This window comes from Mesocricetus auratus, unplaced genomic scaffold (assembly GCF_017639785.1).
Source record: "Mesocricetus auratus isolate SY011 unplaced genomic scaffold, BCM_Maur_2.0 Super-Scaffold_100007, whole genome shotgun sequence".
In the NCBI taxonomy this organism is placed as follows: Eukaryota; Metazoa; Chordata; class Mammalia; order Rodentia; family Cricetidae; genus Mesocricetus; species Mesocricetus auratus.
In genome coordinates, this window is record NW_024429191.1 from 78,375,514 (window position 1) to 78,402,327 (window position 26,814).

The 26,814-nt window shown below is 48.0% G+C and overlaps 1 protein-coding gene across 4 annotated transcripts in view; it reads right to left on the reverse strand.

Annotated features, from left to right (window-relative positions):
* Stat5b (signal transducer and activator of transcription 5B) overlaps positions 1 to 26,814 on the reverse strand; it is a 70,398-nt gene that overhangs the window by 5,268 nt on the left and 38,316 nt on the right. For 3 of the 4 annotated variants that reach the window (XM_040749707.1, XM_040749709.1, XM_040749708.1), the window contains 15 exons: positions 23,053 to 23,190; positions 19,553 to 19,709; positions 17,614 to 17,703; positions 16,685 to 16,859; positions 14,593 to 14,723; positions 14,248 to 14,399; positions 13,677 to 13,832; positions 13,130 to 13,309; positions 12,751 to 12,838; positions 12,552 to 12,674; positions 10,656 to 10,748; positions 5,821 to 6,027; positions 4,214 to 4,308; positions 3,891 to 4,021; positions 2,706 to 2,876 (listed from right to left, as the gene is read on the reverse strand). In XM_040749707.1, the coding sequence (XP_040605641.1) occupies positions 2,706 to 2,876; positions 3,891 to 4,021; positions 4,214 to 4,308; positions 5,821 to 6,027; positions 10,656 to 10,748; positions 12,552 to 12,674; positions 12,751 to 12,838; positions 13,130 to 13,309; positions 13,677 to 13,832; positions 14,248 to 14,399; positions 14,593 to 14,723; positions 16,685 to 16,859; positions 17,614 to 17,703; positions 19,553 to 19,709; positions 23,053 to 23,180 (2,077 nt within the window). In that variant the 5' untranslated portion in view covers positions 23,181 to 23,190. Of the gene's footprint in view, positions 1 to 2,705; positions 2,877 to 3,890; positions 4,022 to 4,213; positions 4,309 to 5,820; positions 6,028 to 10,655; positions 10,749 to 12,551; positions 12,675 to 12,750; positions 12,839 to 13,129; positions 13,310 to 13,676; positions 13,833 to 14,247; positions 14,400 to 14,592; positions 14,724 to 16,684; positions 16,860 to 17,613; positions 17,704 to 19,552; positions 19,710 to 23,052; positions 23,192 to 26,814 lie in introns of those variants that run through there. The other variant, XM_040749710.1, reaches the window with a different exon arrangement.

Below are 26,814 nucleotides of genomic sequence, written 5' to 3' on the forward strand. Positions count from 1 at the left end.
TAGTGGCACTATCAGGTGGTGTGACCTTGTTGGAGTAGGTGTGGTCTTGTAGTAGGGAGCGTGTCGCTGGGGGTGGGCTTTGAGGTCCAGGGTGGCATTCTCTTCCTGCTGCCTGAGGATCCAGATGTAGAACTCTCAGCTCCTTCTCCAGCATCATGTCTGCTTATGTGCTGTCGTGTCCCCCCATGGTGATAATGGTCTAAGCCCCTGAACTGTAAGCCACCCAATTACATACTTTGCTGTGTAAGAGCTGCCACAGAAACCCTAAGACAGGAGATGTGGGCTCTGAGGTTTCAGAATTCCATACCAGGCCCCGTCTCTCTCAGCTCCTGCTCCAGTGCCACACATGCCCCCCCCCTTGTTCCTCGCCAGGATGACAATGGACTAAGCATCTCTGAAACTGCAAGTCAGCCCCCAAGTAAATGCTTTGCTTTATAATCATTGCCTTGGGCATGGTGCCTCTTCACAGCCATAGAAGAGTGGCTAAGACAGATACTATAGGAAACATGTTTAGGAAGATTCCTGGTACAACAAAGCATTCAGCAAATGCTAGCTGCTGCTACTATACATTACTCTGAAATTATTATCATCATATGTAAAAGTTACCTAGAATCAGAGAGATACACACAAGACCTATGATGTTGTTTCTGATTTTTGTTTGTTTTTTAAGACAGGGTTTCTGTGTGTAGTCCTGGCTGTCCTCAAACTCCCAGAGACCCACCTACCTCTGCCTCCCAAGGGCTGGGATTAAAGGTGTACGCCACCACTGTCTAGTTACTAGGTAGCATTTTTATGCCAACCAGACTGGCAGACATGAAATGGATGGCTATCCTGTGGTTGGCAAGAGGACAGAGAAGCAGCAGGTGCCCATCAGATATCTGTGGGGAAAGTGAGTTTGGCCTTAAAGGCAATTTTGGAAGGTGTGTCAAAAAGCTTAAAATGCATATGCCCTTTAGCCTAATTTTGCTTAGGAATATATTCTAAGGAAATAGCTGAACAAGATACTTGTGCTAGGTTATCTCAATATCAGTCATAAGTGAAAATGAAACAATTAAATAATAAGAATCTTAAGAAAAACAAACAAAAAGAATCTTCCTTACCTAACCCTGGATACAGCACAGAGTCTGTAACAGAATCCTGTGCAATCATGAAGATGATGGTGTGGACTGAATGCATTACTGACTTGTAACTTCTTTTTTTGTTCTTTTTGTTTTTGTTTTTCCAGACAAGGCTTCACTGTGTAACAGTCCTGGCTGTCCTGGAACTCACTGTAGACCAGGTTGGCCTGGAACTCACATTGATCAACCTGCTTCTGCCTCCCAAGTGCTGGGATTAAAATTGTGCACCACCGCCTTTAATCCCAGCACTCGGGAGGCAGAGGCAGGCGGATCTCTGTGAGTTCGAGACCAGCCTGGACTACCAAGTGAGTTCCAGGACAGCCTCCAAAGCCACAGAGAAACCCTGTCTCGAAAAACCAAAAAAAAAAAAAAAATGTGCACCACCCCCACCTGGCTCTGATCTGTAATGCTTGAGAGAGAGACAGAGAGACAGAGAGAGACAGAGACAGAGTGTGTCTTTGTGTGTGTGTGTGTGTGTGCGCGCGCGTGCGTGCGTGCGTGCGCGTGTGTGTGAAATCATTGTACACAGGACTATGTATGGTCTGACCTTTATCCCTGGCCTCTACTGCTAAGGTGAAGTGTGCTGGCCTCAGCTCCTGCCACCAGCTTCCTGCTTGGCTGGAAGCAGCCTCCTGGCTCTGGGGAGCTCTTTGGCCACCCCAGCTGTACTTATTCTCTCAGCCAAGGATGTTTGCTCTCCAGCTCTTTGCAAAGCCAGCTTCCTCACTTTGTTCAAGTCCATTCACACGTCACTTCCTCAGAACCTCCCCTAGCACTCTAGAGAAATGATGCCCCTTCCCCACACGTCTCCATCCCTTCTCTCTTGCTTTATTGCTCTTCAGTATCCACGGCTAAGCAAACACATGTTACTGTTGACTCTCCTGCTGTTGTCTTTCTCTGACCAGACTGCAGCCTCCACATAAGTTCCCAAGTACAGAGAGAGAACAGAACACACTGTTGCAGACCGTTGAAGACTGCCACTGAGTTGTCTACAGAGGCTAATTTCTAGATGTGTGTGATGCATTTCTTTCTGACAAATTTGTGTATTTCCTAACATTTTTTTTACAATAATATGGAATATTTTGGCCAGGAGTGATGCTGTACAACTTTAACGTGAGGCATCCAAGAGACAGAGGCATTTCCTTTCTCTTTCTTTCTTTCTTTCTTTCTTTCTTTCTTTCTTTCTTTCTTTCTTTCTTTCTTTCTTTGGTTTTTCAAGACAGGGTTTCTCTGTATTGTTTTGGATGGAGGCTGTCCTGGAACTCGCTCTGTAGACCAGGCTGGCCTGGAACTCACAGAGATCCGCCTGCCTCTGCCTCCTGAGTGCTGGGACTAAAGGCGTGCACCACAACCACCCAGCAGAGGCGTTTTCATTGACAAACACTGCATAGAGCTCACATCTGCACTGGGTATTTCTTGAACACCAGTGGAGTGCTGTTTGGGTCTCAAGCATGAAAGAGATCTGCACATCCACACATACATACATGTACACATACATGCACATGTATGCACACATACATACTATCAAAATTTCAAACAAAACCAAAAGTGAAGTCAGTACAAAATCCACCACAGATGGACACTCACCGGTGGCAGGCTCACATGGCACTGGCGTGTAGTACTTAGAATATACTTCATCCTTTGGCCGATCCGGAAACACATATATGAGGTAATTCAAGTCCCCCAAGCGGTCAGCCAGGGACCGGATGGAGAAGTCTCTAGTGGTAAAAGGCATCAGATTCCAAAACATTCTTTCCTCTAGAGCAATAAACAGAACAGTCATATTCTAACCATGATTTCTGAATGTGAGATCTTAAAATTCATAGGCCTAAAGTCCAAGCCCCTTATTAAAATCACAACAACAGAAATGCTCATCCCCATATAGCCACGGTTGTAGATGGGGACTTCTTAGATGTCTGGGTACATAAGCAGATATATACATCGCTTCCCTAGAGAGCCGGACATCTCAAGGGGTGCAAGTTCAAGTAGAGTTCTCCCCTGTCTAAAAGAAACAGCTCTGAGGCTGGAGAGATGGCTCAGCAGTTAAGAGCACTTATTCTTGCAGAGTACTGGGGTTTGATTCCCAGCACCCACATGATGGCTCACAACCGTCCACAACTCCAGGTTCAGGGGATCCTATGGCCTCTTCTAGCCTCTCGGCACTGAACACATGCAGTGCACAGACTTACATGCAGGCAAAACACCCACATACAAAATAATAAAATAGAATAAAGAAAAGAAGTAGCTCTTATGGACTCCAATTTTATTCTCTATGAAGCACACCCAGAGCCAAAGAATGCCTGAGAGTCAGTCGAGCTGGTAGAATCTTCAAACCACAAAATCCGTAAATTAGCAAGCTACCCTTCTTCACTGTAAGGGTTAGACTAAAGAAGGGACATTCTTGGGTGGCAATGCTCAGTGGCAATACCTTACATTAATTAGGGAATCATGGAGCTAGGGTATTGTTACTGTTCAGGGTGACTGGAATGAGCTCCAGGCTAGTAACAATGAAGCAAACATCTCAAAAGGGAAGTGGCTGCGACTGCCCGCTGCCCATTCTAAGGCTATACTTCAGCATTTCCCATAATAAGATTGCTCACAGATGGCCTTACGAGCAGCTGTGTCAGGGTTATGCTAGTGATTCCTGTAATTAGGACTGGCCCCAACAAACAATATGTTCTCAACAAGATGTATTAAAATCATTATTCAACCAAAGCAGCTAACTTAGGACATAAAGTCAAAAATGTGTCACAAAAAGGGAGAGGCACTCACGAGAGTCAAACTTCCAGGCAATGGTGATGCCTCCGATTTCGGAATCACTGAATCTCAGCAGGAAGGTCCCATCTGGCTTGTTAATGAGTAGGTCATGGGCCTGTTGCTTGTTCACGAAACCCAAGATGGCCCTGGATGAAGGAGTCAGAGGGACAGAGGCAGAGGGTAACAATGCTGGAGAGAAAACTCTTGTATTCTAGTACTGACTTAATAGATGACTGCAGTCCCAGCTACTTGGGGGACTGAGGCAGGAGGATTGCTTGAGCTCAAGAGCAGTCTTGGCAACACATAATAAAAAAAGCAACAGTGAGGATGATTCTCACCCATCGTTCCAGTGAGGCTTGAGATGCTTTTTTAACACTTCCATCACACCGTCAAACCACTGCCAGAAAGTGTAATTCCGTCCTGGCAAGTTCTCCTGGTTGGAGACACAACACGGAACAGGAAGAAAGCCAGGGTGAGCATTGGAACATCAGCGGCATGTATGACAGAGGCACTTCACAGACTGCTGTGAAGACACCGGTCCTGTACTCTGTAGAAGGGTCCTTCACATGCAGCCTGCTAAGGATCGGCTTGTTCTGAATTCACATCAACTCTAGATGTCACCCAGGAGGTATACAGACTCGGTGGCCTTGGTGTATGGGAACCCATCCTCTGTCACATAGAAGAGCGAGATGGCAAGGAGGGGAACAGGAGTCTCAGGGACAAGGCCAAGATGCTGGAAGCATAAGGCTGATCTCTGAGGACCCAAGTGCCAGAGGCTAGGACTGAATTCTGGGGACCAGAAGACTAAAACTGAACTTTGAGTTGGTTTAGTGCCTCTGTTCGGGTTCTCTATAAACATATGCGAGGGAGAGATGGGGAAGGCAGATTAAGCTCCAGTTTCCTAGACTGTCAGTCCTCTGAAGAAACGGAAAAGCTTTGAGTCCTGAGCTTATGGACAGGCAGCAAGGATGGAATACGGACAAACCTCTCCACTTCCAGAAGCAGGCAATGTCCCTGCCTTTCGCCAAGCGCTCTTACAGCCCCAAAGACAGACCAGAGCAAAGGGAGAGGCGAGGAGGGAAAGCCACGGCGCTGGTACCAACCCTCAGGGAACCTGCTACATCTCCAGCTACATTGGGCTATTTCTGATGTGCAGTGTGTGACAAACAGCATCAGTATTCCCTGGGAGATTCTGAGAAATGCACATTTTCCCAGACCCACCTCGGCCCTGCCATGAGTCACAGCCTACGCTCTAGCAAGACACAGGATAGGTTCATAGGGCTGACCTGAATTAGATCACACGAAGCCACAGAGATGCTGACGTCACACACACATTCCCAGTAATTATCAGCCAAGTACAGTAACCAGGTTCTGTGGGAGGCAGGGGGCTTCACCACAATGGTAAAGATAGGCCACTGAGGTCTGTTTCCCCAACCTCTGCTGATCAGCAGCTGCCAGCACAGGACCATTCATTCATTCATTCATTCATTCATTCAGAAGGCTTAGAAGCCACGAGCTCTCTGAATTAAGGGCATCTGAAAGTCTGGGGTGAGGACATACTGGGGGAGAAGTTTAACTGAAAAATCAAAGCTCTGACCCAGCCACAGATTTGACAGATGCCAGAGGAAATGTTCCCTTTAGCCATATCCCCGGAAGCCTGAGCCGGCATTCCATATCAGAGCTGCTGGGACAGAGCTGGGAAGGAGTCTGGCCCACATCTGCTGCACTGCCTCCTTCATAAAGGAAGAAATGCGCCAACCGCACGCAAGGTCTGGCTTGCCCACACCCTGACGAGACATGACTCCACGTGAGGCCCAGTTAACTTTCAAGCTGTCCGTCTACACAGATGTTTCTGTGACTTGGGGTAGAGTTTATGAGAACTATGAAGAACAGAGGCCCAGGGCAGACAAACACTGGGAAAGCCTGGAGTAAGCTGGCCACTCACCCGGTTGAACTGGGACCAGGACACGGACATGCTGTTGTAGTCCTCCAGGTGGCTGCTGCTGCTGTTGAACAGCTTCTGTGCCAGGAACACGAGGTTCTCCTTGGTCAGGCCCCGGTTGCTCTGCACTTCTGCCTTGAATTTCATGTTGAGCGCCTCACACAGCTGTGGCCACAGCACCTTGTCAGGCACGGCAAATGGCACCCTGCCCTGAGAGGGAGAGAAGCCAGCACGTAAGAGAACAGCTGCATGACTGAGTGTCTCGAGTGGCAGCAGTGGCTGGAAGGGGCCGGCAAGATCCGTCTCGGGCACATTCAGACTGTCACAGGCTGCCCCGTTCTGAGAGACACACAAGGTTCCGCTGTGTCGTCCTCATACACAACACAGCTAGAGGGCCACCTCGTGCTCAGGGCGCTGGCTTGGGAGCTGCTGACCCTTCAGTCTGATTCTAGTTCTGATAAATATCGTCAGAACAGAGTATAGTCACGTCGTGGGTCCTGGTCTAGATTCACTGGATGTTTAGATATTGAAAACATTGCCAGGCATAGCACTCGGGAGGGTCAGGAGCTCAAGGTCATTTTCTGCTACAGAGAGTTTGAGATCAACCTGAGCTACATGAGACCCCTTTAAAAAAAGAAAAGAAAGAAAGGGAGAGAAACAGACCAACCAGGCTGGCTTTCTAAATGAGTGCAGACAGAGAAAGGACAAACAACATGTGTGTCCACAAGTGTGACACCTGCCCTTGATCTCTGCCAAGAAAGCCAGCTCAGAGTAAAGCAACCTGGCATGGAAGAGTGGACATTTTCTAGTTGGCAACTTTATTGATAAATAGGTTAGCATATGAACTTTTAATAAATTGCTTCTGATTCCAGCCAGCCAGCTGGTCAATGGATTACAAAGGTGCAATTAGGCTGGAGGAATGCGGTCTGGTGCTCATAACACAGTATGTGACTGTAGCTGCATGTTTCTAAATGGCCAGAAGAGGGGACTTTCTAAACTCTTTCCCTTCCTCCTTTCTCCCTTCCCCCTCCCTTTTCTGTGGGAGTGGGTGGGGGTGGTACACATATATGGAGGCCAGAGGTCAACCTCAGGTGTCATCCCTGGTGAGATTCAAGATACTGTTTATCTGCAGGCAAGCTGTCCAGCTATGAATTTGTGAATGTAGTTATCTGCTTCTAAGATATGTGGATGGGACAGGGATAGATCTACTCCCAAAAGATGAGAAATAGAAAAAAAGAAGGGGATTGTAGACCTTGCATAAATCAAAACCGACAACCTAAGCAGTGTATTTTTTTTTTTTTTTGGCTTTTCAAGAGGCTGTCCTGGAACTTGCTCTGTAGACCAGGCTGGCCTCGAACTCACAGAGATCCGTCTGCCTCTGCCTCCCGAGTGCTGGGATTAAAGGTGTGCACCACCACCGCCCAGCTGTAAACAGTGTATCTTAAGGCTCAAGCGTAACTGGTTTTATTTCACATCTTGCCTTTCCTCATGAGCTTTCTACTTTTTTTTTTTTATTTATTACTGGGGCTGGATAGCTCAAGTGATTAAGAGCACTGGCTGTTCTTGCAGAGGACCTGGGTATGAGTTCCAGCACCCACATGGCAGCTCACAACCATCTGTAACTCCAGTTCCAGCGGATCTGATGCCCTCTTCTGGCTTCCACTGGCAACAGGCACAACATGGTACACATATATACATTCGGACAAAACACTCATACACATACAATAAAATATAAAAACTCAGGCCTCCATACTTACATGTCAAGCATTTTACTAAGCCACCTCCCAGCTCCCCTTTTAGTTTATTTGAAATAGGGTCTCATGGAGCCCAATTTGGTCTTGAACTTAATAGTAATACAAATTTAAGGATAACCTTGAACCTCTGATCCTTCTGACTCTACCTTCCAAGTATTAGGATTACAAGAGTGAGTTACCATGCCTGGTTGAGGGGACTGTCAATGTTCTTTTCTTTCTTTTTAAAAAGATACTTACTTTACTTTTAGCTATGTGTCTCTGTGTGTGCATGTACATGTATGTGTGTGTAGGTGATCACGAAGGCCAGAAAAGGGTTTCAGAGTCTCTGGAGCTGGAGTTAAAGGTGGTTGTGAGCCACCTGACATGGGCACTGCTAACTGAATTCTGGTACTCTGCAAGAGCAGTAACCACTGTTAACCTGTGAGCTGTCTCTCCAGCCCCTCAACCCTCAATGTTCTTTTTTTTTTTTTTGCTTTTTTGAGACAGGATTTTTCTGTATTGTTTTGGAGGCTGTCCTGGAGCTCTCTCTGTAGACCAGGCTGGCCTCGAACTCACAGAAATCTGCCTGCCTCTGCCTCCCAAGTGCTGGGATTAAGGGCGTACACCACCAACGCCTGGTGCCCCTCAATGTTCTTAACACAAGAAAATGATATATGTTCAGGAGATGGACATGCTAGTTACTCTGATCTGATTATTACACAATATATGTGTAAATAAAAAATGTAACAGTGTTCCCAGCACTCGTGAGGCAGAGGCAGGCAGATCTCTGTGAGTAGGAAGCCGGGCTGGACCGACAGCCTCCAAAACAATACAGAGCAACCCTGTCTCGTAAAAACCAAAACAAACAAACAAAAAAGTAACAGTGTATGCCATAAATATGTAATCTTAATGTGCCAATTAAACACTAAAAGGAAGTCCTTCCTCTTCCTTTCCTTTTCCTCCTTTTTGAAGAGAGGGTCTTGCTCTGTATCCTAGGCTGGCCTGGAATTCATTATCCTCTTGTCTGGGCCTCCCAGGCTCTGAGAGTGCAGGGATACACCACTTCCTGGCAAATTCCTCACTTTCTTCTATGGTTGCTAAACATTCTGCAACAGGGAAGACCAATATTTGCCAAGCCCCACCCATGGGCATCTATTTATCAGTCTCCCGCCCTTAGCTATGACAAACAGGGCCATAATGCACTTGTTACATAACATACACACAATATTTGTCCAGGATAAAATCCCAATAGAAGCCACATATTTTATTGTGTGTAGGTGTTCTGGTGTGCAGATGATGCACATTTATGAAGCCAGAGGTTGACATACAGTGTCTTCCCTATTTTTCTCACTGAATCTGGAGCCCTGTGATATGGTAACACTATCTGGCCAGAGCGAGCCATAGAGATCCTCATGTCCCTGCCTCCCCAGAGCTGTGATTACAATCGGGGCAGCCACACTGTTTTTTTTTTTTTTAACACAGTTTTTAGGAAATATGCATAGAAAAGAAGCACTACTGACTGAGCCATTCCTTAAATCCCTGTATTTATTTATTAATTTTTTTTGAGACAGGGTCTCATCATGTAACCCTGAATTGTCTGGAACTCATTATGTAGACCAGGCTGGCCTCTGCCTTCCAGGATTTAAGGTGTACAACCATGTCAAGCTTTCTGTATTTAATTTTAAATAGCTAGCATTTAAGATACCCTAGTCATTAGCTTAACCAAAACAGGGAGAATTCATATTATTTCGGCAAGATACCCTACTGATTGCACACTGCAGGGCACGTCAAGGTTACAGAGAGCTCTGTGGACAGCAGGGGCAGAAATGAAGCAATCTAATCCAGAAGACTTATGAAGGCAGCGTGCAGCGACCTTTCTTCAAGAGTCTAAACTCCGGGTTTGCAGCACACACACACACACAGGGAAGGATCTCATAAAAACCCTGCCTTTTCCATAAAGCATGGCCCTCTAAAGACGGCAGCTGGAGAGCCAGGAATCTCACGTCACGCACTGGAGAAGGACAGACTTTGATGAGCCGAATACCAGAGGTCCTTTTATCATACTCCTGTAAATTAAGTTCTACAGAAAATATGCAGGACAGACCTCTGCTCATGGGAATGTTTTGAAAATGTTCATTATGGGCTAGGGGTGTAGCTCAATTGGTAGAGTGCCTGCCTGGCTTGCACAAAGCTCTGGGTTCTATTCCCAGTACTTCATTAAAAAAAGATGGGTGTGGTTGGGGAATGCCCAGTGAATCCCAGTACATGGGAGGAGGAGGAGGCAGAAAGTCAGGGGTTCTTTGCCGCATAGTGAATTCAACACCAGCCCGGGATACTACATGAGACCCTGTCTCAAAAAAAAAAAAAAAAAAAAAAAGAAGGGGGGTGAGGGAGAGAGAGAAAGGGAGGGGAGGAGGCAGGCAAGGACAGAGGGGGAAAGACGGGGAGGGGGAGGCAGGCAGGCAGGGAGGGAGGGGAAGAAAGAACGAGCACAAATGCTTGTTAGTATGCTAGCGTAATTCTGTGTTTTGGGGGTGCATAAGCCCACAACATATCTGTCCCTCAGACAAAGTGTGTCATTCTTTTGAGAGCTGGGATGAATCACAGACCATGAGACCTAGAAAGAGCGTTGAATGTCTTCCTCATTTACTGGCAAATGACTGAGGCGTGTTCTCAGCTAAAGTAAACTCTAGAAAGGGCCTAGGGGTCCCCAAACCATCCAGGGTTGGGTTGCTCTAAGGATTCAAGTATTTACTGAGCATTTCCTGTGTTACTGAGCATAGCCTCTGGATGGCGCCATGGAGCAACGCAGTTACCTGGGTTGCAGGTACCAGCTGGAAACGGAAGCTCCTCTGAGCCCCTTCTTGTAGGCCAAATGAACTTCCCATGGTACCACACCCGGAGGAGGCCGAGCTGAGTTCAGATGTTGTCTGGACTTCAAGTCCTTCCTTGATCCACATTTTCTAGTGTCTCCCAAGGAAAACAGACTCCCCCACCCCCCACTCAGGGAGAGAGGGAGAGGGGGAGAGAGGGGGGGGGGAGGGGGGAGGGGGAGAGGGAGAGAGAGAGAGAGAGAGAGAGAGACAGAGAGAGAGATCCACTCACAGGCTCTGCAAAGGCGTTGTCCCAGAGGACAGTGGCTGTGGCATTGTTGTCCTGGCTGCCATGAACAATCACCACCACCGGGAGCGACAAGGTCTGGAAGGCAGAGAAGGATTGAGCATTTCAGTGACTTCCGTCCCCTTTTAGTCTGGTTCCCTCATCAGTACCGCGTTTTTCTCCCCGTTTCAGTGCTGCCTTCTAAGAGCTGGAAAGGTGCTGGCAGCAGCTTCAAAGGCTAAGATATCTAATCTACCCATCTAGCGCTCTAACTCTCTAACTAAGGGGCTAACTCACTTCCTTTTTGGGAAAAGATCTCACTTTGTACCCTCGGCTGACCTTCAAATCATTATATAGCCCAGGTTGGCCTCAACTAAAAAAAATTGTTTTTTGAAACATGAGTTCATGTAGCTTGCAGATACTAACTAACCTCAAATGCCCTATGAAGTGGAGCCTGGCCTTGAACTCCTGATCTCCTGCTTTTACTTCTGACTTTTCAAGTACTAGGATCACAGGCTACACTGCTGCTATACTCAGCTTTGATTTCAAACTCTTTTTTTTAGTTTTTCAAGACAGGGTTTCTCTGTGTCCTGGCACTTGCTCTGTAGGTAAGGCTGACCTTGAACTCACAGAGATCCGTCTGCCTCTGATTTCAAACTCTTGATTCCTGCCAAAGGCTAGAATTACAAGTATGTACCACAGTTCCTAGCTGGATTGTAGATATTTTATAGGTGAAGTTTCTTAGATATTCTGAAGGATGGGCCAACGTTCTCATAATTACATGAAGAATAGGAGAGAAAAACAGATATTTCTATATAGCTCTAATCCCAGCTCTGTACACTGAAGCAAGACTCCAAGCTCAATGCTAGCCTGGGCTCCAGGGTAAGTTTTAGGCTAGTGTGAGTTACACAGTAAGACCATATTTCAAAAAACAAGCAAAACCCCAACCCACTAAACAAGCAAATATAAAACTACAACCACAAAAAGTCCAACTCTAGTCTTTTCTCAAACTCATACTGAGTGGTTTCCCGTGATCATTTTTCGGGCATCTTCCTAGCTATTTCAGTTTGTTATTGAGCCTAAAGTGAATCTGAAAAGATACCAGCTCTAAAAATAAAGGTGTCTCCATTTTTCTTATCAACAATAAAAGGAAGATACTATGTGGTCATAATTCTTTTGGCATATAAACAGCATGCATAGATATGCTGTGTATACACTGCACAAACAAACACACATTGTACATGACACATTACTATATGCACAATACTACACATATATACCACACAAACACTGCACTCACATGCTGCACACTATATACACACTGCATACACAAATACATCTGACACATACTGCACACATGGCACATACACTGCATACTCACTGTAAGCATCCATGCATACCGTGAACATACACTATATGAAAATGAAGTGTAATAACTACACTCACTGTATACACTCACACATACTGTACACATTGTATATACATACACTACAGGAATACAGTGTATATACTGTATACCATATATGCACATATATACACATACACACCATACATACACGTTATACAAACATTGTATACATACATGGTATATACAGACTGCATATATACTGTTTATGTATTATGTAAACATGCATATGATATACATACTACACATATACTATGTATACTTATACACTGTATACATTTTATACACACTGCACATACACACCAAGCACATATGGTCTACATGCTGTGCATATGCATGCATACTGTGTACACACACAGCATTCAGTGGATGCACACTGCACACACGTATACATACACACACACTGCATACAGAAGATACATCTGCACACACACGCTGTGTACCATAGATACACACTGCACGCACACACCTACAGGCTGACGTGGAGAGGGCTTTACCTTGACTTGAAAGACCAGCTCATTTCCACCCACGCTGAACTGTGAGTCAAACAGGATCGTGAACTTCTCTTCCGTCACCGACTCTGCACCACGGCGATCAGACCTCTTGATTCGTTTCAGGGACTGCAAAGGAGAAGCAGGAGATGAAGAGGCCTAAGGCACTGAGGGAGAGTCCGCTGTGCCCCTCTCAAGTCCTCACCATGTTTCTGAAGTGGGCGCTGAGGGTGCCTGTGGCTTGGTGATACTCCATGACGCAGCAGTTGTTCAGGATCTCGCCGCTGTAATCACTGCAAATCGGATAGAAAACAAGCTGCCCACGACACGGGCCCAGAGAGCGAGCTGGAGCTGGGAGACAAAGCGGGCTGCCAGGGGCAGCTGCCACTGAGAGGAACTTAGCCGCTGAAACAAGGCAGCGGAGCACAGAACAGGTCCCTACCTAATGAAATGACACCATATACATGCTCTCAGACCCAGAAGAGCAAGAGGGAGAACAGGGGCCAGACATTAAGAAAGAATTTTTATCTTCCATCTCAGGGACCAAGGAGAGTGCCAAGGAGGGGACACTGAGGCACACTCACTTGCGGGTGTTCTCGTTCTTGAGCAGGGACTTGGCCTGCTGCTCACTGATGATGGTGGCCTTCACCTGCGGGGGGTTCATGTGCACGTTCAGCTTCCCACCCACCAGCAGGCGCACGGTGGCTGCGAACTTGGTCTGGGTCTTCAGGACCTGAGGAGGCTGCTTCTCTATGATGAATGTGCTGCAGGGGACACAAGGGACCAGACAGTTGACCAGATGCTGCTTCAGGGGAGAGAGCTGGGAGGCCAGCTGGGGGGAGGGCCTTCCTGTGGGGCTGCTAGGAAGGAAGACAGGCAGAGGAGGAGGGGCCTGGCCTCTGTTACCAGGGAGGACATGGGGGCTGGAGACAGAAGTGAGGGAGGCTGGACACCATGGTGTTTCCTGCAGTGTCCTCACCACACACTGGGCCAGGACAGCCACAGCAGCAGAGCTACTAGAGCCACAGTGGGCAGGGGAGGGGGAGGAGCAGGACTGGGGCAGAGCCCTCAACATGCCCACCCCCAGGAACAGCCACGTCCCTCTGAGCATGGCCGGGAGGCAGCAGTCACCTGGTGACCAGGGCTGAGATGATGTCTGTGATGGTGGCGTTGACCTCGGCCAGCATCTCCTCCACGGGGCCTGGGATGGGCAGCTGCTGGCAGAGGTGCTCAGCCCTGCGGATCTGCTGCCGGTTCTGCCAGATGATCTCGGCCAGCTTCTCACACCTGCAAGGAGCCCAGGGCCCTCAGAGGGACAGTGGCCTCTGTCCCAGCACAGGCCAGGGGAGGAGGCCGCATGACACTGTTCCTCCCTCCCAACAAAGCCACATCCCCTCCCAAGGAGCTGGTATTGGCCACCACTACTCTGTGCCTGTCCCACTTGCCAAAAGCAGAGGACAGACAGGGTGGCCCCAACTTGGAACCAACCAGCTCAAGAGTAGCCCTGCCCATTCCAAGGCACCACTGTCCCCTGGGGGAGGTGGCAGGGGACTGAGGAGCCAAGTCCCCTCAGGAGCCAAGACATTGATAGAGTGAGAGCCGTCAGACAGTGGGAACCTGCTCCTCAGGCCAACATGGACAGCAGAGGCAGCTGGCACCATTGCCCAAGCCCCCGCCCACCCCACCCACCTCTAGCCCTCACCAGGACTGCAGCACGTCCAGGCTGCCCTCGGGGGGACCCCCGTTCCCCGCCAGCTGCTGCCTCCGCTTCCACTGGATCAGCTCGTCATCCAGGATGATGGTCTGTTGCTTCCTCAGCAGCTGCAGGGTTTTCTGGTGCTTTTCAGCCAGCTCCTGCGTGAGGGAGGGCACAGCGGCCTGCTGGCTCCTGGGGAGCAGCCCACAGGCCCTCTCCACCTGCTCCACCTCACATGCACCCCAGGAAACAGGGGACCTGTTCTCATCTGGCTCTGTCCCCTACCTGGTGCCCTGGATCTCAGGTGACAGAGCTCCCTCCCAGGGGCAGAGGGAGGCAGGACCCACTAACCACACGGTACTGCTGCAGAGTCTGTGCCTCTCGCTGCAGCCAAGCCTCCAGGGACACTTGCTTCTGCTGGAGGGCTGTCTCCCGGCTCATGCGCTCCTGGGGGTTCAGCTGGGCCAGCTGGGCAAACTGAGCTGGAGGAGGGGACAGGGCACCCACCACCATCGTCTCTTGTGTCCAATGGGAAGTCTGGAGGATCTCCCAAACTCAGGGTCAGACACCCCATGGACAGTAAGTCAGGGTTCCTATTGACCAGGGGTGCCTCATGATGAAGGGGCTCTCTCAGAAGATCGTCTCTAGACTCTGACCAGGGGTCTCCTGACAGCCTCTCCTGGGCTGGGAGCAGGTGCTGGATAGGGAAGCAAGTCATTGGTAGTGCCTGCCTCCCACTCACCACCCACAGGGCGTCAGGTTTTACGTCAGACTGTGTGTACCAGTGGCCCTGTGGCTTACCAGCTGGCTGAACTTGGGCCAGTTTTCTACTTTCCTGTGCCCTAGTCTCCCATCTATAAAGAGAACCCTGACACCATCTTAGTGGCCTGCAGTTGAGACTAATACTCCCATGCCTCTTTTTCTGTATACTAGGGATCAAACCCAGGACTTGGTGACTGCCAGGCCAGCACTCTCCCAACTGAGCTACCTCCTCACCCTTCAGTACAGATGAACAGATCCTAAGTCACGATCAGGGGACAGAGACACGCAAGGAGTGCTTGCCCTCAGCCGCTCTGCTCAAGAAAGTATGTCCTGGGTCAAACTACCTGCCCATTACCACCGCTTGCAAACGTTCCTTGTTCCCCACTCCATGCCCAGAAAAAGATCCTGCTGGCATTATTGTTTCTTCCAGTGACCCTTGAGCAGCCCGGCATTCTTACTCAGGCCTTGCCAAGCATTTGTGCACACTGGCAGGTCTCATTTAAGTTCATGGTTGGCCTCGGAGAACCATGTCACACTGACCTGATCCTTGCCCCAGGGACATACAAGCTGGGACAGACAAAAGTAACATTAGACAGCCAGGGCAAGCCCACAACTAGAATTTATGATGGCCTCAGGGTACAGAACAAAAAGCCATGGTTCTTTCTCAATGATTTATAATCTGGGGAGCCTGGGAGTCAGTAAGTAATGTCAACACAGTGATGTGCTGTGTCTCTCACACATGCCCTTAGAAGACACAGGCTATGTGCCTGGCCGAGGGGGAACAAAAGTCTTCTGAGGTTCTTCCTTTTCAAGACTGTTCTTGGATTTATTTTATTTTATGTGTATGAGTGTTTTGCCTACACATGTGTCTGTGTGCCATGTGCACGCCTGGTGCCCACAGAGGTTGGAAGAGGGCATTGGATCCCTTGGAAGTGGGGTTACAGGCGGTTTTGAGCCACCAAGTGGATTCTGGGAATGAAGCCCAAGTCCTCTGCTAGAGCAGCCGGTGCTCTTAATCACTTGAGCCATCGCCCCAGCCCCTCTAAGAGTCTCAAACACACATGCAGGCACGGAGAAGAAAGTGCTAATGCTCCCTGTAGGGTCAGGAGGGAGTGCTGGAGGCTTTCTCAGGTTCTGTGCTCCAGAACCAAGGCTAGGGAACACTGTCTGTAAGGCACACAGGGGCATAGGAGGTCCCTTCTGAAGAACCACACAGAACACTACATGGTGGGCACCACAAATAGAGCTCTTCAGTGGAATGAAGCCAGGGCCTCACATGTACTAGGAAAGCACTCTAGGCCCCTAAATGGGATGTACTTCCCATTGATTAATTCAGCAAGTCTGCAATTATGAAATGCTTATTCTATATAATGTATTATGCCCTCTATATGCTATTTATTAAACTGAATACCTTCTTAAAAGGAAGCATCTTCCACAGCTACCCCAAACCTCCTGAGTGCAGGAAGTCTGAGTGAGAGCCCACACTCTACCTGTCAGGTGCCACGTGCTCTCCCTCCCTAAGCCTCACCCCTCCAATGCCTTCTTCAGTGTGCATGTTCCTATTTCACTCGGACACAGGCAAGGCTCAGAATTGAACCAGGTTCTCTTCTACTTCCTCAGAGCATGCTTCTAGAGCTCGCTCCCACCCCCAGAGCATCCTGGACCGTGATGCGGGCCTCACCTTGGATCCGCAGGCTCTCCTGATACTGGATGATGAAGTACTCTTGGGTCTGTTGCAGCTTCTTCAGCTCGTTCTCCGTGTCCTGTGTGATCAGGCGCAGCTCCTCAAACGTCTGGTTGATCTGAAGGTGCTTCTGGGACATGGCATCAGCAAGACTTCCAGCTGGAGAGCTCCCCTAGGGACAGACGGGGAGACTCAGGGTGTGAGGGCGGGAGGAAGCCTTCGGTCTTATTCCTTAGGTGAAGCTAAGACCCCAAACGTTAACCCTGAGGTCAGAAGAAATCCCAAATGATATGTGTGAGAATCGGGAAAGAAGGGGAAGTGTGGAGAGGGAGGTGACCTGAAGGATACCTTCTCGGTAAAAACTTCTGCTTCAGCTCTGGCCTCCACCAGAGTGTCCCATACAGGATGGGACACTCCTTGAGAGACTAGAACTCCACATGCCTCAGGGTCACCCAGTAGGACCCAGATTGTCCTACTGATGATTATGACCATGATTCCATAGTCATTCATTGTCACAATGCCAGGACTGTGGCTAAGTTGGGGACACACTGGAAACACATGGTGTCTATTGGCTGCCATCATGGATGCAGCCACACCTCTCAAAGGTCTCCTGAAGCCCCTCAGATGAAGTTATGGGGAGGCTCGCTCAAGGCCTCTGTGGATGTGACTGTTTGAGTGACTAGAAATTTCTCCTAAGGAATGTCACCTGAATGTGAGCATGCTTCAATGCAAACATGATTTGCTTGGGGTTAAATTATTTTGCACATGGTCACCTTGATTTATGGCTGGATTCTCACTGAAGTCACAGATCTAAGATCAGCTACCTGAAGAGACACTAGTGCATTTTGAGTCAACTCGACAAAGTGGGGTCCAAAGGGGATTGGATCAAGAAGGGCTCCCCAGCTCCCACACCCACAGGCACTCACGTTGTTGGCTTCCCGGACCAGCCTCTGTTCATTGTACAGAATGTGCCGGATGCAGCGAACCAGCTCCATGGGGCAGCGGTCGTAGGTGTTCTGAAAGAGCACAATGGCAGACATCCCTTGGTTCCACTCCACGCTGTGGGTTAATGCGACTCAGGACAGGGAGCACTCATGGTGGAGATGTGGTACTGGTGGAGGCATGGGCAGTGCTATTCCTCCCACAGGGGCAGGAATGAGAAAAGACATCATGGGAAATGCAATTACCGTAAAAAGGTAAGGCTGTTTTATATTCTGAATCTTAATGCCTAAAGCAGTACAGCAACGTTCTTGAAAATGGGCAAGTTTTTAAAAGGCCATAACAGACAAGAGGCAGGACATTGAGATCTCCTGCCAGTTATAATCAGAATTACTATCACAGTGAAAGGAAGGTGGGTATATTTTTTCCTCTGGATGAGGTACCCCAGAAGGACACAACATCAGTTATTTAGAGTTTGAGACCAGCTTAGACAGCGGTGTGACCCTCCCTCACATCGCTCCTAGAGAAGACTGAAGTTCAATTCCCAGAACCCATGGCAGGTGGCTCACAATCACGCGTAACTCCAACTCCAGGGCACCTGTCAGCCTGTTCTGGCCTCTGAGGACACCTGGGTGCGTGCATGTGTGTATGTGTGCGTGCGTGCGTGCGTGTGTGTGTGTGTGTGTGTGTGTGTGTGTGTGTGTGTGTGTGTGTAGAAGCAGGGCAGAGGAACTTGAGAGAGATGGTTAAAGTAACTGTTAGCAACAGGTGCATCTGAGCATATGTATCTAGGGATGTAGGGTGCTCTTCGTGCCATTGCTGCAGCTTTCTGTAAATTCAAAATTATTTTCAAATAAAAAGCCAAGGGAGAGAGTAAAAGTCATAGCGGGCAGTGGTGCACACCTGCAAGCCACACTGGGCTTGCAGTGAGGCTGATGCAGGAAGAATTTCAGTCAACCTGAACTGAGCAGTGAGGCTTTTTTCCCTTTTTAGAAATATTTTATTGTGCCGGGCGGTAGTGGTGCATGCCTTTAATCCCAGCACTCGGGAAGCAGAGGCAGGTAGCTCTCTGTGAGTTTGAAGCCAGCCCGGTCTACAAAGTGAGTTCCAGGACAGCCTCCAAAGCAATACAGAGAAACCCTGTCTTGAAACCACCCCCAATTTTTTAATTGTCTATTTTTATTCATGTGTATCTGCATGTCACATGTGGGTGGGTAAATGACCTTCTGTAGAGGTCAGAAGAGGGTACCCAAGTCCCTGGAGCTGGAGTTACAGGTAATTGTGAGTCCCCTGATGTGGAAACTGAACTTACGTCTTCTGGAATAGCAGTGTGCTCACTTGTTTTGTATCAACTTGAAATTAGTTGGAGTCATAAAGAGAAGGGAACCTCAATTTAGAAAATGCCACCACAGGCGAGGGTTACAGGCAAGCCTGTAGGGCATTTTCTTAATCAGTGACTGATGGCAGAGGCCCAGCCCTTTGTGGGTGGTCTTGGGAGCTATAAGAAAGCAGGCTGAGCAAGCCAGTAAGCAACTCCTCCATGTCAGCTCCTGCCTTGCTTGGGTTCCTGCCTTGCTTGGGTTCCTGCCTTGCCCTGACTTCCTCCTATGATGTGGAAGTGTAAGTCAAATAAACCCTTTCCCCCCACAAGCTGCTTTTGGTCGTGGTGTGTCATCACAGCGATAATAACCCTACGGCAGGCAGGAAGCACTCTTAACCACAGAACCAACTCTCCAGCCCCACAGTGAGACTCCCGTCTCAGAAGGTAACACCACGACCACAAAACCAATCAGAACCGTGTGCAGGGAACACATGATTTTATGGTGCTGGGTTGGAGATCAGAAAGCACGTGTCTGCAGAAGATTAAATGAAGGGGGAGGTCCCTCCACGGGACAGGGCCCGAGTGTGGGCAGCATTCGCACCCACCTGGAGCTGTGTGGCATAGTGCCCCAGCTTGATCTTCAGCAAAAACCCATCTTCCCCCACCTGGTGTTCTGCTTTCTTCTGCAGCTCCTGTACCAGGCCCTCCAGGAGCTGGGTGGCCTTAATGTTCTCCTGTGGATTATCAAGATCTATTGAGTCCCTAGGGGAAAAAAATTACACAATCTGTATACATACATGCACAGGAGCCTGTACACATGCAGTCTCTACATACTACATTTGTTCTGTGGGCTTTTTTTTTTTTTGAGACAGGGTTCTACACTAAATCATGGACTGGCCATGAACTCAAGTGTCCTGCCTCAACCTCCCAAGTGCTGGGAATATAGGTGTGAGCCCAAATCATGATTTCTTCTTCTTCTTTTTTTTTTTTGTTTTTTTTTTTTTTTGAGATAGGGTTTCTCTGTATTGTTTATTGTTTTGGAGGCTGTCTTGGAACTTGCTTTGTAGATCAAGCTGACCTCGAACTCACAGAGATCCGCCTGCCTCTACCTCCCGAGTGCTGGAATTAAAGGTGTGCGCCACCAACGCCCGGCCTACATGATTTCTTCTTAATATTGGTATGTGTTAAGAAACATCCCAGTATACATTAGCTAAATGTCTACATTGCTCTATTCTAATTACCTTAGCTGAACTGTACATTTCTTCATTTAAATAAAAAAATAACAGCACCCCCCCATTCTCTTTCCTTTCCCCATTCTGGCATTACCCCCACTTACTTCCTCGGAACGAACGGGAAAGGTTTTTTTCCTCCACTCTCAAGGGAATAAGGGGTCTGGTAACTTCTGGTTTATAGTCCCAGCTCCAGGGTGTAAGGGGCCCAAGGTCAAGACTGTTCTGCGTGTCCTTTGCAGCTTCGGGTAGTTCCAGGCCCCTAATTACTTCCCTTGGTAAGGAACCCTGGAAGGGAGGCTTCAAGACAGAAGGTGCCTACAAGTTTTCACACCCATGAGAAATTTCTGTCATCACTGCACACGTGGGGCTTGGAAGCAATGCTAGCTCTTCCAGTGAAGGCGAGAAGCCAGTCTACGGACCTCCTGTCAGGCAGAGCTATTCAACTGGTGACAGGGGTTGGGCGAACTTCCTCCTTATCTTCTTTTTTTTTTTGTACTTTTAAATTTTTTTGTCTACAAGTTAGGCAACAATTGCTACTGGGCAATACTTAAGTGACTTAGCACGCTGAGAAACCAAACAGCTGTCATGCTGAAATAATATCTAATTACTACTGACCAGGTCCCGAGCCAGGGAAGAGAGCCAGGGGCAGCTAAAAGACAGCCACCCGCAAATCCCTGCAGTTAATGAGCTGGTGGCAGACAGAGCTGTGCAGGGTGCACAAAAGCCTGAGGCTGTCATCAGGGACCACCCCACCTGTGTCTGGAGAAGGCCGCGACAAAAGCCAACATTTAGATACGTATGCTCTAAGCGTGGAATAAAAGATGTAGTAAATGATAGTCTAGAAGGACCGGAGGAACAACGATGTACCTCTGTTCTACTGGGAGCCCAGGATCTGTCTCTGAGTAGAACTCAGCAGTCTGGCCCTCAATTTGAACTCAACTATGACCTGTGACCTATGACCTATGAAGACAGACTTCATGACAGCTTTAATACGAAGAGCTGGAGACTCTTCATTGATATTTTTCTTTTTTCTTTCTTTTTCTTTTTTGGGTTTTCAAGACAGGGCTTCTCTGTGTACCCTTGGCTGTCCTGGAACTCACTCTGTAGACCAGGCTGGTGTCGAACTCACAGAGATCCGCCTGGCCCATATCTTTATTTTCTTATGAAAAACAAAAACTACTAAAATCCAGGTTTTCCTTAATGTCAACACAAATCTTTCAAACTTCTTCAGTAAGAAGACTACACAGGAGATCTGCTAGGTGAAAACCTATTTGCCTAGGACCGTCGTAAATTCCTGGGTTCGAGTAATTCTCCTGCCTCAGCCTCTCGAGAAGCTAGAATCACAGACATGCGTCATTGTACTCAAATAAAAACTTTGTTTTGTTTTCCTGTGGTGTTGCCCTTGTGTTTGCTGGACAATTGCTCAAACACTGACCTACATCCCATCTCCAGCCTCTATTTGAGATTTTAAATACACAGAAACTTCCTACTAATGTTTTTCCTAATTCCCCTAAGTCATTAAAACAGAAAAGAAAACGAAAAGGAAAAACACTAACCCAGGTGTGTTTGATGGTCTCATATTTAGCCAGCTTTTTTTCCCTCTTAATTACATGAAGTCGGATTTTTTTAATTGCCTAGAAAATTGCCTTTCTTCGGCATGCTCGTTTTTGAATAGAACCCTGCTAACAAGCTGTTGCAATTACTCTAAGGCAACATCACTGGTGGGTGTGGACAGCTCTCTCTCAACAGCACCGGGACTGGCATCTTCTGGGAGTCGTCAAAGAGGAGACCACAACCTGGTGAAAGCCTGAAATATATCAGACTGACTGACAGCCTGGGGGGGGGCACCCAGCAAGCTCCCTGCCCTGCGCACTGCCAGGCACAGCCGGGCCGAGGGGCAGCTCAGTGGCAGACGGGAAGCACATACTGTTCACTGCCAAGTAAGATGCGTTGTCACTGGACTGTGTTACACCAGTCTAACAATTTTAAAGCTCAAGTATGTAATTCATAATTTGGGAAGTAAAGATAAAATTGTTGGCTAAGCCAGGGTTTCACAGAGAGACCTAGTCTCAACCCACACCCCCAAAGAAAAGCGAGTTCAGGAGCTGGAGAGATGGCTGTGTGCTTAAGAGGGCTTTTTGCTTTCCCAGAGGACCGGAGTTCAGATCCCAGCACCCATACTGGGTGGCTCACAATCACCTGGGACTCCAGGTTACCTGGGATCTGATGCAGTTTTCTGGCCTCTGCAGGTGTACCTGCCTTCATACAGATACATACATATACACATCATTAAAAAAACTACAAAATTTAGCCGGGCGTTGGTGGCGCACGCCTTTAATCCCAGCACTCGGGAGGCAGAGGCAGGCGGATCACTGTGAGTTCGAGACCAGCCTGGTCTACCGAGCGAGTTCCAGGACAGCCTCCAAAGCCACAGGGAAACCCTGTCTCGAAAAACCAAAAAAAAAAAAAAAAACTACAAAATTTAAACTCCAAGAGTTATTTTATCTCCCTAAATCTTAGAGAAGGCCAAACACATTTTTGTGAATTACATAAACAGTTTTCAAACAGCTTTTCTTGGGTTCCGATCCCAAGGACTGACCCCAGAGCTTTGGGCACTCTACCACTGAGTTCCACACCCAAGCCAACACACACAACTTTTCAATTTTTTAAAATGATAGGGACAGGGTCTCACTTTATAGTTTAGGCTTGCCTGAAACTCACAATCCTTCTGCCTTAGTCTTCAAGGTGTTAGGATCATGGAGGTTACAGGTGTGCCCCTTACACAAAGCTTTTAAATTCTCAGAACATCTTTCTAATCAAAATTCAGTATCCTGTGCCTCTGAAAACAAGATGTAAAAACGGTGTTCACCTACCAGGCTTGGCTTTCAATCCACTGGGATAAATAGTGTCGCACCTCGATGGGGAAATGCTGGCCGTACAGGGCCTGCATCTGATGAAGGGCGTCGCCCTGGAGCTGCTGAGCTTGTATCCACATTGCCATGGTTCACAACCTGTTAAACAAAGTCCTTGATTTTCTTCTTTGTTTCTAGGCCCCCCCACACCCCATTTAAAGCCACTGGAGTAAATATGCACAGGTACGCTAAAGGTCAAGTCTTTAAAATTTTCTCCTTTATTATTGTGTGTAACACGTGTGTGTGGGTGCACACGTGCCAGGGTGAATGTGTGGAGATCAGAGGACAACTCTGTGGGGACCGTTCATGTGGGTTCTGGGGATCAAGCTTGGGTTGCCAGGTTGCTCAGCAACCGCCTTACCCCACTAAAACATCTCACCCGTCCAGATCAATATTCTCTAACTGACATAGAGCTTCATAGTGCTTTAAAGATACAGCCACCCAGCACAGCCCCGGGAAGGGGCCCCAGATGGGCCTACAAAACATTGACTATTGTGGTGCAAAAGGCAAAATCGTAAAAGCAGCTTCAGGGACAGCATGGCCAACAGCTTTGCTCTCCTAGTCCTGGTCTTCACTTTTGTCTGAAACTGCCATGGGTGCTAAGCAGGGTTTCCACAGTGGTCAGGAATGATTAGCAGAGTGATCAGAAGCGTAGCTTCAGACTTGCTGTTTGGGCTTTATGAGATGGAAGGACACGCTACTGTTTGAAAAGGAGCTGAAAGAGAGGCGAGAACATGGGCAGCAGACTGGGGCCTGCGTGTTATCTAAGTCAGCTTTGCAGCCAAACCTCTACCCAGAGCACAGGCTTATCTAGGCAAGCTCCCTAACGTTCACCCTTGGAGCTACTGCTAGGGAATTTGCAGAACAGTGTTCTGTTAAATTACAGCAATGTATAGTCCAACGTAACAGTGAGATATGTCAGCTAACAGGAGTAAGAAAGGACTGTTGCATTCTATGGTGAGGAGTGGGCAGGCTTTTGGTGGGGTTTGTTATTAATTTTGTAGTGGAGATCGAAGCTCTGGCCTTGGCCAGGCAAGTGCTCCACAACTGAACTGTATATGCTTAGCCGTCTTTTCACTTTTTATTTGGAGACAGCGTCTCACTCAGTTGTCTAGGCTGACTATGTACTCACTCTGTAGTCGGGGTAGGACTCAAACTTGCCATCTTCTTATCTTATTTTGGTTTATTGAGACAGGGTTTCTCTGTGTAGTCCTGGCTGTCCCATAACTCACTCTGTAGATCAGGCTGGCCTCCAACTCACTGAGATCCACCTGCCTCTGCCTCCCGAGTGCTTCGACTAAAGGTGTGCGCCACCCCCCAGGATGAATTTGCTAACCTAGGATTATAGACTTGAGCCACTAGACTCAGTGACAGGGATTTTTTTGTTAAAAGCAGGCTCTTGTGGTGGTGGAGCAAGCCTGCAATCCTAGAATTTAGGAGGCCAAGGCAGGAGGATCAAGAGTTCAAGGTCAACCTGGGCTTCCTGAGTCTCTGTCATAAAGAAACAACACCAAAACCCAAACAAACACCACCAAGCTTCAGAAAACGGCTTTATGAAACTACAAGGATCCTTTTCAGATAGACCTGAGACTTGAAAGCATTGGCAGTGACCTCCTGGGATGCCCAGATTGGAGAAGCAATATTATATGAGGAAGACACAAAACCCAGATCTTTCTCTAATGCTGCTGTCTGCAATGTGGGACTTGGCAACTTGAGTCCCATCTAAAAATGATTTAGCTACTGATTTGCACGAACCTCCTAAGGACTAGGTGACAGCCGTGGTCAAGCCCACTGGACCTGGGTTCTGTTGACTACCAGAGACTACACACATGTGCCAGGAAACAAGGATCTCTCCCTGTGATCGGTGGCTGTCTGATCAAGTAACACTGAGCTATTTATGGGACAAGTCAGTTAGCCAACAATGGGGAGTGGGGTGGGTGCCGGTTACCTATTTTAGATGTGTGTACTGCTACAGAACACTTGAATGGTGCATGGTTTAATTTGGGGGCTTTTGGGCTTTAGTGCTGGGACAATGGTGAGATTTTCAGTGAGTAAGAGGTCATCAGAAGAGAACTCAAAGAGCAATTCTACTTCCTAGTCAAATGTCTGGATGGCAACTGTCCATCTCCCCGTCAGAACAGCTCACGACTGTGGAGGAAGGGCAAAGGGTTGGGGATGAAGGAGACTGGAGATGGAAGGTTGTGGAAGCACAAGAGAGGAGTGCAGAGCAGGGCTCAGGAAGCAGTCTTTCTCAGTCAAGGACAGGGGCAGGGGTGCTGGAGAATGGCCACGTGGCCAGGAGCACTTGCTCTTGAAGAAGACCTGGGTTTGGCTCTCAGCACCCACATGATGACTCACAACCATCTATATCTCCAGTTCTAAAGGATCTGACGCCCTCTTCTGGCCTACAAGGCACTGCACACATGTAGTGCACAAACATACAAGCCTCCAGAACACGCACACACATAAACACATCTGGGAAAAAACAAAAACAAAAACAAGGACCATGCTAGGGAGATGACTCAGCCAGTAAAGTGCTTGCTGTACAAGCATGAGGAGCCAAGTTGGAATCCTAGGATTCGGGTGAAAATTCAGGCAGGGTGGTACATACTTCTCAATGTGGGAGAGGTAGAAACAGGTAAATCTCCAAGGCTCACTGGCCAGTCAACCTGACCTAGCCGTCCAACTCCAGGCCAATGAGAAACTGTCTTAAAAAGGGGGCGGGGGCTGGAGACATGGGTTAGTGGTTAAGAGCACTGGCTGTTCTTCTAGAGGACCCAGTTCAATTCCCACCACCCACATGGCAGCTCACAACAGTCTGGAACTCCAGTTCCAGGGGACCCGAAACTTCCCAGGGCAAAACACTAATGCGCATACAATTAAAAACTTAAAGTTAATTATGGAACATAACATCAGTATGAAATTCTAAGGTGTAGAAAGAATCTTCTGAAGTTAGCTCATCAACTACAACCGAATGACTTGGGTGAGTCTTGTGTGGGTGACAGCCTTGCTCTCATCACGCAAGCCTGTCATTTTTCTGCTAGTTTTAATTCATCTTTCCCCACTGAACTCCAATAGAAGAGGACACGTCTTACTGTCCTGTCCCCAAAGTACATACGCAGCGGCTCAGCACAGAAAGTGGTAAACAAGTATTGCCAAATCAGTGGTTCTCAGCTTTCCTAACGCTTGGACCCTTTAATAGCAGTTCCCCAAGCTGTGGTGGCCCCCAACCAAATAATTATTTTCGTTCCTATTTTATAACTGTAATTTTGCTACAGTTACGAATTGTCATGTAAAATTTTGTGTTTTCTGATGGGCTGAGGTGACCCCTGAGAAAGGGTCGATGAACCCTCCCCCACCCCAGGTGGTGCAACTCACAGGCTGAGAACCACTGTGCTAAAGGAATGAATATATAAATATTGCACGTGTCCTGTTAGCCAAGCATCTTACAGGAGTCTATTATTGTTTTTAAGAGAAAAATACAGTTCAATGTGGTGGTATGCACCTGTAATCACAGCACCTGATAAACTGAGGCAGGAGGCTGCCAGTTTAAGGCCAACGTGGGCTTACATGAAGTGCTTTATCTCTCAAAAAATCAAACACGTTTCTTGGGTTTTTGAGGAAGTCTCACTATGTAGCCCTGGGTGGTCTGCAACTTAACATGTAGATCAGCTAACCTTGTACTCACAGAGATCCACCTTCCTCTGCCTCCCAAGGGTTGGT